Genomic DNA, 12,007 nt, shown 5'->3' with positions numbered 1-12,007 from the left:
AGATCAAAACTGAAAATGACCCTTGTTGCCAGTAGGGCGCTAAGATGCTGTAGAGTTAGTAAATGCTGCTTTCTTCGCTATTGAAACTAGAAAGAGTTCCTTTGATCCCGGAACTTACTTTCAACATTTGTTTTTTAAAGCATCTTTGCAGCTACTGAACTAACAAGCTTCCTCCAGTTATTTAAGTGATAAATTTCTCAAAACTGTTCTATCTAGAATCATTATTATTCATGTATCTGGATGTGCCATCTAATTTCTCTAAACATACAAAAAAGAGATGATTTCTAATCTTAATGGTGGTACTGTTTAAAGACGTGAGACAATTCTTCGTGCAAAATTTCCTTTATATCAGTGGGTCATTTTAAGCCTCAGAGACCCCCCAACCAAGGAAGAGAGATTTGTATCATCAGTAACACCATCAGAGAAAAATCAGGGGGCTGGTTGTATAGCCTGCAGTTGTGAAAGCAAAGAATCATCTCCTTCTGGGTGGACTACTGAGGTTTCTTATACTTGGTTCCCTCCTTTATTTTTTCTCTTTCTTCTTTCCTTTCTCCTTCTCCCTGCCCTATATCTTAGTCTTCTCATGTGTCCTCTTATAATCCTTGGACACAGTTTGGTCTTACTAGTGGGATTGGGTTGAGGCAACCCCCCCCCCTTAATACCTGATACTTGAAAGTCATGAAATTCCGTTATGCCATGCCCTTCTTCATTTTAATGTGCCAGCAAGTTTCAATACTTAAAGAACAGGGGAAAATCCATCACCAATTTCCTTAAAACTTCTCATTATTTTGTTAATGAATCATAATTTTAATTAGTTCAAATGCTTAATTTTAAAAAAATCCAGTTATATTAAAAGCTAAAATTTTCCCTTGCTTTTTTAAAGTTAATTTGCCATTTCAATAATTTCCACAAAACAATATCTTGAAATGATATAATGTCTCTTCTAAACCAATTTAATGTTATACTTGTATAGGTTGGTGTAGATTCACTGGTGGTTACTTTCTCACTTTCTCAGTTGGCTCACCTCTTGCCCTCTTTCTTCTGGCGATTAGCTTGGGACCCTTACCTTCTATGCTTAATCTCACTGTTTTCCTTCCCATTAACACTTGGCCCTTTTTTCTCTGTGATTTCTTTTTTGACATGACCTATGAGTCAATACTTTTACGTACACTCATACTTTGGTGCCTTCACAATATCAGAGAGAGATTTGCAGCATATAGGTCACATTCATTGTAAGGAAACTTTTATTAATATGTTTAGTTTTTAGACAAAACCTTCCCTAAATTTAAAGGCAAATGTACCTAAGAACTTAATGGTCATTGGAGCTAAACAGTGCAAGATTTCTATATAGTGGCCGCTCAGCCAGTTTTCTGGCCAGTGGAAATAGTGAACTAATGACCTAAGGTAAGATATCTCCACCATGTCAGAGATTACAAGATAGCCAGCCAGTTTTCTAATAACAAAGTGAAAACTGCACAAGTCAGAGAACTACCTTAAAAAAGAGTGTGTGTAAATTTGGGAGGTTTCTCAAATGCTATATTGACTGTGCCTATTTATGACAACAGGTTCATTCACTTTTCTTAGCTCAATACCTAATGTTAAATATGCTTCTTAACTTGTCACACCTGAATGTTTTTAATTTGTCATTTTCCTTGCTTGAAAATTGGTCCAGCCAGTCTCTCTTCTTTCTCTCCTTTCTCTCTCTCTCTCCTCTCATTTATTTCTCTCTTCTTCCTTTCTCTCCCTCTCCCCCTTCTTTGTCTCTTTCTCTCACTCTTTCTCTGTGAGGTTCATTTGTTTGACTGATTCTGAGTGTCCATAATGACTGTTTGGCATATTCTGCAGGCAAAGGTCCCGAGACCCTTTTTGCTGGATATAACCTCAATGATAATGAATGGCACACAGTGCGTGTGGTTCGTCGAGGAAAAAGTTTAAAGTTAACGGTGGATGACCAACAAGCCATGACAGGTACACTGGCTCCTCTTGCCTTTTCTTGTTCTCAAACTTCAGACTTTCTCCTTTCCTACAGGTGGCCTTAGGTCCAAGGCTGGTCCATAACTCAAACCTGGTACACACAGTGTGCTTTTTGCTTCCAATTTTTCTAGTAACCATTCAGTTTAATATGCAGGTTGTTAGGGTGTCCCCTGCCCAAATGATCAACACATGTACAATATTTTAATTTTGCAGCTTGAAGATGATCTTAAGGCCTCATAAAATATTGAGGTCATTGTTTGGATGCCAATTTATGGTCAGCTCCTTTGTTTCTCCTCTTTCTTGGTGACAAGCAACATTAGTTGATCCTTTGAGCTTCTAGGTAAATTGGTAGATGTACTGGCATCCTGTCAGGTGAGATGCTTTTTACATTTAAGATCTAGTAGATCATTTTGGGTCATTTCGCTCAGTTTGTTAAACTCTTATATTCAGGATGTGAAGTTCAATCCCTGGTTTGTAGATTCCTAACTGAGGTGACATGTCTAAAGGTCCACCCTGGGACATGGGGAACCCGAATGGAAGAGGAATGAACATACCTTCATCCTCTGCTGAAAATAACTCCAAACACAGGAACTGCTAGGGTACTAACTCTTTTTTCTTTTATAAAGTACACTTCCATGTTATTTTAAAACAAGACAGATGCTCCCAGTGAAGTGGTGGATTTCCATACTACATCCACTCCAAGGTGGCTCCATGCCCAGAGAACAGTCAGTTCTGTCAATGGAGAAATATCATTTATGGGATTTTAACTTTTGATGGAATTACTCCTGAGTCAAATAAAGAAAACTACTAACTTGTAGGTTTCTTAATATTCTATATTCCATTAGTATTTTATGATTTTCCAAATTCTTTTTTGCATGTTGGTGGTCCCTAAACTTTACTTTCAATCCGAATCACCTTGACGGACATTGAAAGGGCCAGTTTCTTTGCCTCACACCAAGAAAGTCTGGGATGGAGCCCAGTGATTTGCATTGTTTAAAATCCCTCCTGCTGGTCCATTTTAGCCTCTGAGGAAGAAAATCAACCAGCAAACTGTCAACAGAAGCATTTATTCAAAATTGCCAAGCATGAGAAGTCTCACAATAAGCTGTTGAAACTTAGGGAAAGAAGGTAGAATATTTATAGGGAAGGAGGTAGTCAGCTGAAGTGCAGCATGTATTTCTTCAAGGACAGTTCTTGGGAAAGGAAGATATTGTTTTTGAGTATTAGCAGCCATTTTTAGGGTGAGCTGAGTTTAATCAGAAGAGGTGGAAAGGAGCAGTTAGGATAATGGGCAAGAAACAGCTGCCAGTTCTCTCCACATGTGACAAGCCCAGGGGAACATTTTCGCTTCTTCAGTGTCTCTCAAATCTCACAGGCTGATGAATTAGGCATACATAGCTCCATTTTACAGATAAGAAAACTGAGTCTCAATGAGGATCAGTGTTTCATTGAAATGCCATTGGTACCAGAATGAAAAGAGAACTAATTTTTTTGTTGGGGGGAGGGGAGGGGACTTAAGGCTCTTTGTTCTTCTTATATTCATGTTTATGCTAATAAGTATATGATTCTTTGGTAAGTACTTGCATATATATAATATCATATAATGGATTTGCTAGTTATGAGTATATTATACATGTACATGTAAAACTCTGATGATAACTAATAATCTAAGGCAGTAAATTGTGTGCCAAGTAGGTGAAACAAGCAGTTCATGCTCTTGGATTTCAAAAGACAGGTTGAGGACCTTGATGTCAAGGATAGCTTAAAGCTTTAAGGAATGGCTATAGCAGAGGTTAAAAGGTATATGGGAGAGCATTCCAGACAAGAAAGAATGGCTCTGACCGAGCTAGACAAACTAATGTTCAGGGAATGGAGAAGATTTTTTTTACTTTCATGCAACCATATAATGGTTAACAAACTAGAAAGTTCTTTTGGGACCAATGTGCCAATTCTCTGGAAGAAGGAGTTCATATTTCATGGACTTTTAAGTAACTGGAAGTCAATGCAAGTAGTTAAACAGGAGAGTGAGCTGAAAACATATTTTCAGGGGCAAAATGAATCCTATGGCAGTGTACTAGGTGGTTCAAGATGTATGGTAATTAGTCCTGAACTATAATGTTTGTAGCAGGGATGAAAAGGGAAGAATAGGTACTACACATATTTTCAAACATTTTTATTTGTAAATGATATGAAACTAACAAAATGTTTCACAAATGAAAATAGTACAAAGAACACTGGTATACCTATACTGTCGTAAATATTTTATCCCATTTTTATCCATTTGTTTTAACAATTCTTATCTCTCCCTTCCCTCTCTCTCATTTTTTATCTTAACCAGGTTAAGTTACATACATAATGGCATTTACCCCTAAAAATTTCAGTGTATGTTTCCTCAAAATCTAGCTGTTCTTTTAAATAGCAAAGTAATCAACTTCAGTACATTTCACATTGAAAGTGTACTGTACCACTTTTCCAATCATTTTCCAACTGTGTCACTTGACCTGATATTATCTATTATAAAATTTCCTCCACTAGGACAGTTTGCAATCTACCATCAGGTAGTGCATTTAGTTGTTATGTCTCTTTAGTATCCTTTAATCTAGAACATTTCCATAGAATTTCTTTGTCATTAATGACATTGACATTTTTTAATGGAAAGTCACTCATTTTGTGTCTGATATTTCTTCACAATTAGATTTAGTTATACCTTTTTGGATGAAATACCACATGGATGATGTTGTGGTCATATCACATACCACATATCACATTTGCAGACCCAAATGTCCATGTCCTTGATTGGTGATACTAATTCCATCACCTGTGTCAACAGCTCCCATTTCTCCAATATATTACTTTTTTCTCCCATGCATCTAATAAATTGTGCAAGGACACATTAAGACCATGCAAATATCCTGCTTCTCATCAAAATTTTGTTCTAGATTTAACATCCATTGATGACTCTTGCCTGATCCAATATTTATCAAGATGGTTACAAAATGATCATTATCCACCTCAAACACTTCTTCCACATTCACAGTCGCATTTGTCATTCTACTGTAAGCAAAAACCCTTCCTTCTCCTTTTTTTCTCTTTATCCTTCCCTCCCTCCCTCCCTCCCTTCCATACTTATTGGTAAGAACCAATGAGTTTCTGTTGTTCCCAATGATTTATAGTGCATTATAGTACTTAATTATTTTGGTGTTTGTACTCTCCCAGTTTTGACTAGTGGAAGTTCCATTAAGTTGGCTTCTGTGATCTTGTGACATGTCCCATCATTTTTTTTTGAAACTTCATTATTTTCTGGCATAACAAGATACATACATCCCAAGCACATCTTTTGCCTGTTATGCCTTAGCTTTGCAATCAGTCATTTAGTGGAGAAAGATACTAAAGGTCAAGATATGAGTGCTAACTGTACTCAATGCTACTTGTGTCTTTGCTTCCTGAACCTTTCAACAGGCAGAAATAGGAAATATATGCAATTATATGCACATACACGTATACATGCTTACGGATATGCATACAAGTATATTAACTACATGTGTACGTAAACCAAAACCACCTTCATGTTTAATAATTTACTAGAAAGACTCACAGAACTCACTGAAACCTACTATACTTACAGTTACAGCTTATTACAGGCAAAGGATGCAAATTAGAACCAGCCAAAGGAAGATATACAGCAGGTAGAGTCTAGGAAATTTCTAAATATGGAACTTCCAATGTCCTCAGGACCTGTAATCCTCTTGGAATCAATACCTGTATCAATAAAACCTCTCTGAGGTTTTCCACCTCCCTTAAAGCCTGCCAGAGAGTAGAATGCTGGTCCTACCACTATCCATCTCTCTCCCAGGCAGTGGCAATATCATCATCCTTTCTTTCAGCCCACAAAGGCAGTCTCCTTGCTTCTTTTCCCTTCTGGAACACATTGCATATAAGCCCTTCACAAACAACTGAAAAAGGTTTTACTTTCCAGCAGCTTTTGTTGCATGATATAACATCTGACTTGGCTACCTTCTTAAGAGTTCAAGGAAGAGCACAGCATAAATTAGCACTTCAGTATCTTACTGTGCCATTTTTACTTTTTATGAAAATAGCCAGGACCTTAGAAAAGAAATTATATTCTTCTGTTCTTTGGCAGTTGGAAAATTTTCAGTAGTGGAAACCAGAATCCTTTTGTTTAGAGTTTAAAGATGAATGGGCATGTAAGTGAATAAACATTGATAATTGACCTAAAAGATGAATTCCACTTCCAATTCCCCACCTCCCCTACCCCTTGCTCCCTGTGTATTGCTGCTCAGGGCTAAAGACAATGTACTTTTTACAGTAATTTACCTTTGATGGGCTTTTTATCAAGGTGATTTGTATTTGAGGGATTACGTTTTGTCAAAGAAATCATGAAAGCTAACAATTCATGATAAGTAAATGTCAGCCTTGGTTTATATAGCATAGAAGAGGTTTCCAAAGGTAGCAATGCAACCTTGCCATTGACACTTTAGTTTGAATAGGACCTTTTTTTTCTTCAAACGCTTTCTGGCCATTTAAGCCAGCCCTGAATTGGAGAAGCAATGGGTGGGTTCTTGTTAACTTTTACAGAAAGTCAGAAACCCCCAACCTGGAAAACTTTTTAAAGGAAAGCACTAGAGATTCATCATGCATAGGCCTGGATTTGACCACATCTTTAAGTGATCATTTTTTTCATAAGTCAAATATCTATAGAACTCAGGGCAGTGGTTGTTCTTGGGATTGGCTACACTTCATCTGGGGTGCTGAGGATAGCAGACAAGACAAGAAGGGAGCGATTTCATAGAATTCCAATGTAAAAGAATTGACTAACTTCATGTGAGGGGTTGTCCTTGGATTTCAATTCATTACTTAGTCTGTCCCAGAATTCTGGTATTGTGTGATTTGTAGGTGCATATATGTTGAAATATGTGTGTTTTGAACAGTATTCACCATATATCCAGTTACTCAAGTTAGAAAGCTGAGAGTAATCTTTTTTTTTTAACTTCCTCTCCATTCTGCACATGATTAGGATATCCTACAGATTATATCTGCACAATTTTCTAATTTTGTCCATTCATTCACATGTTTGCTGTAGTCCAAGCTCTTTGCCAACTATACACACACACACCAGGTGGGTTAAACACTGACAAACACACATACATTGAGACATGGCTTTTACCTGCTTAAATAGCCCCTGGTGCAATCAAGAGCCCCTCTGAGATAGGGTTCCTGCCTCTCCTTCCAACCTCATCTGGACTATGACTCTGCAGCCATACTTCTCTAGCTCTTTACCACCCTAAAGCCTTTGTTCACCTGTCTCCCGTTCCTGGAATCTACCTCCCCCTTTTCCCTTTGCTCAGTTCTTGGCATGGCTCTTTTCCATTCTTCGAATCTAGATTTAGTGTCAACTCAGTCATTCACCTCCATTCCATATTTATTAACACCCTTTTCGTTAAATTCCTCTTTTTTTCTAAATTTTGTTGTTGTATATTTAGTTATTTCCTCACCACTTCTTTTCTGCCTTCCATGATGAACCTTGACTTCTGTGACAATTGGGACCGTGTTGGCTCCTCTCGACACTATTTCTCCATCACCCACCCCAGTACTTGGTACACACTTATACCACTCACTCAGTAACAGCTAAGCAAATTAATAAATGGATGTAAGGGTGGGGGATTGTTTCATTCTGTGAGAGAGATTTAACCCAAATCACAATAAGGCTGACCCTAAAATACTGATCTTGCTATCTGGGTAAAAAAATATATATTACTGAGCTATTGAGATTTATGTGCAAATACATAATCCAGAAAACCTGTTCTGATGGCTGTTTCTTATGGAGATTTTTGTCAATCTGGTATACCCTGGACACTTTGATCAGAGGTATTTTGTTAATTCCCAGGTTTTTTTTGCTAAATCTTTGGAAATGACAATGTATTTAATGCTGATTGGAACTTTAAAAATCTTTCACTTCCAAGTCATTTTTTTCCTCTCTTGTATAATCAAAATACCCTGCATTCAATAGTAGAGGTAGCTACATTATGTAGAGGATTAAATACTGGAATAAATTGTGAGGGAAAAAGAATCAAGAAAAAAGCAGCAGTTAATGTTCTCTTAGTGGATAATGGCTTTTAGGTGCTAATTCTGCCCCCATAAGCAGGTGTATCTGCTATTGCTTTCAATGCAATGTGTGTGTGTGTGGCTGTGTGCGTATGCTTGCTAAGAAAGAATAGGCTCTAGAACTTGGGCCACAATGATTTTTTTCTTCTAACTAGGCCATGGTTGCTTCAACACTTTTTTTTTACTACCTTTTTATTATTTGTGCTCTGCATACATAGTTGGTTCCTTTGAGGAAGGAAAACAGATATTAAGTGCTATTTTTATCACTGAATTTCTCAGTCCTTTTAAACAAAATGCTTTTCCCTATTTTATAGTTGCCAACTACCTGAATATTTAGGGGAAATATTTAATATGAGGTATTAAATATTTTCTCAGATATTTTCTTACTCTAAGAGCTTCCTCAATAGAGCCTTCAATAAGAAAAATGACAGTTTCAGGATTGGGATGGAGTTCACTGTGTTAAGATTCAGATTTTAATATAGTGGAAGACATAAAAATCCATCCATAGAAGGGGTAATATTTAAGTTTTCCATATTCTTCATTCTATGTAGCTTGTTAATTCAATGTTGCTGATGTAACACAAGAGGTAGGTCTCCACAGGGCAATATTTAGGTAACTGAACAAGATGAGCTAAAGGGGAAATGATGTCATAAAAAAACAAAATTGTTAAGGACATAGCAGTATTTTTTTTTTTTTTTTTTTTTTTGTCAGATAGATGAGCATGGGGTAGCAAAGGGAGGAAAGAATTATTTCTGGTGGTATTTTTTGTAAAAAAAAAAAAAAAAAAGAGCTTGTATAGAGGGAATCAGAACAAACCCATGGTAGAAAAGAGAACAAAGGGTGACAGGAGGGCTGTTATGTGCTCAAGAACTAGTAAAGAGAATTTAAGTAGGGTTAAGCATAACTCAGGGAGAGTTTGTGAAATCAATTAGTTTATGGTCATTAAAGTCAATTAACTAACAATTTTTCTTGCACAACAGTGAAAACTATGCCTTTTATGTATTACCTACATGCATTTCCTTTAAAAGCTTTCTAATATTTTGTGACCTTGACTAAAGCAATGGAAATCTTTCAAACTGGTTGAAGAGGGCCCAGTTGTCTGAGTGTTCAATCTTTCATTATACCTGGAAAGAAGTTTCAGTGCATTTTCTCAGGGGCTGATTCTGGGACTGGAAATCTAATTGGTATTTCCATTAATAGCATGGATGGTGATATATGGTAAATTCAATAAATATTCCAATTATACTAAACTGGGTAGGGAAAGTAGCACCTGGAAGAACTAGATTGCAATGTAAATTACCTTTGTAAGTTGAAGAAAATGAATGGCAGTTTAGTTAGAGAAGAGCAAGATGCTGGAAGGGAGCCACTAGCACTGATAAGAGCAACTTACATTTGTATTGTGCTTTACCATTTAGAAAACAAGTCACATCTTTGTCTATTTATTTCACCTTCAGCCTTGCAGGTAGGTACAGTTATCACACTGAAGGTACAAGTAGGACAGCATTGGGTTTGGCAGAGAAATGTGGCGTGATGGAGAGGGATGGGAATATACGTTGAATAATGACTCACAAAATAATAGAGACCTTATTTACACACTAGGATGTTGAAAGAAGATTTCACCTTGTGGTAATGTGGGATAATTTCACTAGCGCTTTCAAAATTAGCAGACTTCTGTTAGTGTATTTTGCTCAACTTCAGGTACCCAAAGCATTAGTGCAAGGAAATTGAAATAGATCAAGAAGAGATTGATAGAATTTCCAAACTGTTTGGGATGTTTGTGTGAGGAGATATTATGGACCCTATGCAGCACAGAAAAAGAAATCTAAAGAGTAAATATTTAACTTCAAGCACTTCATCATGGATCATTATTGGAAGAATAGTCAGCAGCTCTTCACTATTACTACTGGGTATAAAATACACATTTTATTTCCAAAGGAGCATTCTTTATCATGAAAAAATTCCCTAACCATGCAGCTGGGATATATTACTTTCTGCTGGGCTGATTTATGAAAATCATTGTCCATACTCCTCTCCTTTCTTTCTTTCTCTCTTCTTTTCCTTCCTGTCTCTCCCTTCCTCCTTTTGCCTTCTTCCTTTCCTCTCCCTCTCTTCCTTCCCTTCCTTACTTTATTCTTTCCTTTCTTTCCTCTACTTTTAAAAGTTCTGTAACTATGGTTAATGAGGATTATGTTTATCAAGATAAAAATTTGAAACAGGATTAAAACCTGACCTAAGATAGTTTCATTACAGAAGCCAGCCTCTGACTTTAAAGTCACCTAGATGCTTATAGTGCATGCAACTGAATATCAAGGGGTTATTTGAATCCTTATGTTTTAAAAAAGGGCTAATGTTGTGGAAGTCTAAAGTTGAAAGTGCCTTTCATACAGAGAAAATAATAATAGAATTTCTTCCTCTTTAGGTCAAATGGCAGGCGATCATACGAGGCTGGAGTTCCATAACATAGAGACTGGCATCATCACAGAACGACGGTATCTGTCTTCTGTCCCTTCCAACTTCATTGGTCACCTGCAGAGCCTGACATTTAATGGGATGGCATATATTGACTTGTGTAAAAATGGCGACATAGATTACTGTGAGCTCAATGCCAGATTTGGCTTCAGGAACATCATAGCTGACCCTGTCACCTTCAAGACCAAATCGAGCTATGTTGCCTTAGCTACATTGCAAGCCTACACTTCTATGCATCTTTTTTTCCAGTTCAAGACAACATCCCTAGATGGACTGATTCTATATAACAGTGGGGATGGAAATGACTTTATCGTAGTTGAATTAGTTAAAGGGTAAGTATTTGTCAGTTCAATGACAAAACTTTGGAAAAATGGATCTCAATTTCAAAAAATATGTTAAACAGGATACAATGGATTGTGGGGGGTGGTGATGGAAAGACAAATAATACATTTGTTTAAATCACTTCTTAGGAATCTTCTAGAGTTAATATGATTCAATACAGTCTTCTGTATTTATAATTTCTATATACAATGTAGAAATAACTTCAAGTTCTAATTCATGGTAGGCATTCTATGAATCTTACACTTTTAAATGTTCATTCCCTGACTATACACAGCGTAATTCTACGAAAGGATTTCTAGAAAAGTTTCTAAGTTAATTTATGCTAAGTCAACTAGCTAAATCAAGTAATCACATCACTTATTTTCAACCAAAATCCTTTTAACCTCAAGTTTAATTCTATGTCAGAGTTCATTGAAGAATTTGTAAAGAAATACTTTTATGGAATCTCCTTGCAACTCTGATGAAAAGTTGATGATTTTTAATTGAACGGGGCATTTGTTCATATTTATTCAGTGACTATTATTGCCTGGCATGAAAGGAATAAATATATTCTTTGCCACACCTATGCACATCCTCAGTCCCCACCAAGTCCAACCACACACCAAGACACAGCTATGGGATACAGGCAAGCAAACCCATAAATATAACAGAAAAAGTTTCCTAACATGTTCCCTAAGATGATAATGTGCAAAGGCTTATAAGGATATTAGGGAGGAGAGTCTTTAGGGAAATTAGGAAAATTTGTGATACAGGGGGTGGCTGTTTAAGCTGGGTCTTAGGATAAGTGCAATGTGCATTTCCCATATAGAATTTAAGATGAAGGGACAAGGCAGGCACTTTACCAGTTCAGTCTGGTTAGCAAAGGATGGAAGGAGTGGTAGAAAGTGAGAAAGATTGGTGAAAGACATTACTCGCCAAAGCCATTGGATGGAATGCAGACCATGATTTTTGAATTTCTTTTCACTCTTAGGTATAGTGAAGAAAACGAAGAATCCTCCTCAGAGTACTTTGTTTTTTACCTTATTATTAACTGAAGCTTTATGAAACTCACTCTTATAACTTCTAACAAGAATGGGACAATTTGAAAAAACCTCCATAC

At 36.7% G+C, this 12,007-nt stretch overlaps 1 protein-coding gene across 50 annotated transcripts in view; it reads left to right on the top strand.

The window, feature by feature from the left end:
• The window catches only part of NRXN1 (neurexin 1), a 1,214,286-nt gene that overhangs the window by 566,191 nt on the left and 636,088 nt on the right, over positions 1 to 12,007 (top strand). For all 50 annotated transcript variants that reach the window (XM_071208815.1, XM_071208816.1, XM_071208823.1 and 47 more), the window contains 2 exons: positions 1,846 to 1,968; positions 10,517 to 10,898. In XM_071208815.1, the coding sequence (XP_071064916.1) occupies positions 1,846 to 1,968; positions 10,517 to 10,898 (505 nt within the window). The remainder of the gene's footprint in view (positions 1 to 1,845; positions 1,969 to 10,516; positions 10,899 to 12,007) is intronic.

This window comes from Dasypus novemcinctus, chromosome 17 (genome assembly GCF_030445035.2).
Source record: "Dasypus novemcinctus isolate mDasNov1 chromosome 17, mDasNov1.1.hap2, whole genome shotgun sequence".
Lineage (NCBI taxonomy): Eukaryota > Metazoa > Chordata > Mammalia > Cingulata > Dasypodidae > Dasypus > Dasypus novemcinctus.
The sequence above is the reverse complement of the archived record's forward strand: the minus strand, read 5'-3'. Positions and strand labels throughout refer to the sequence as shown.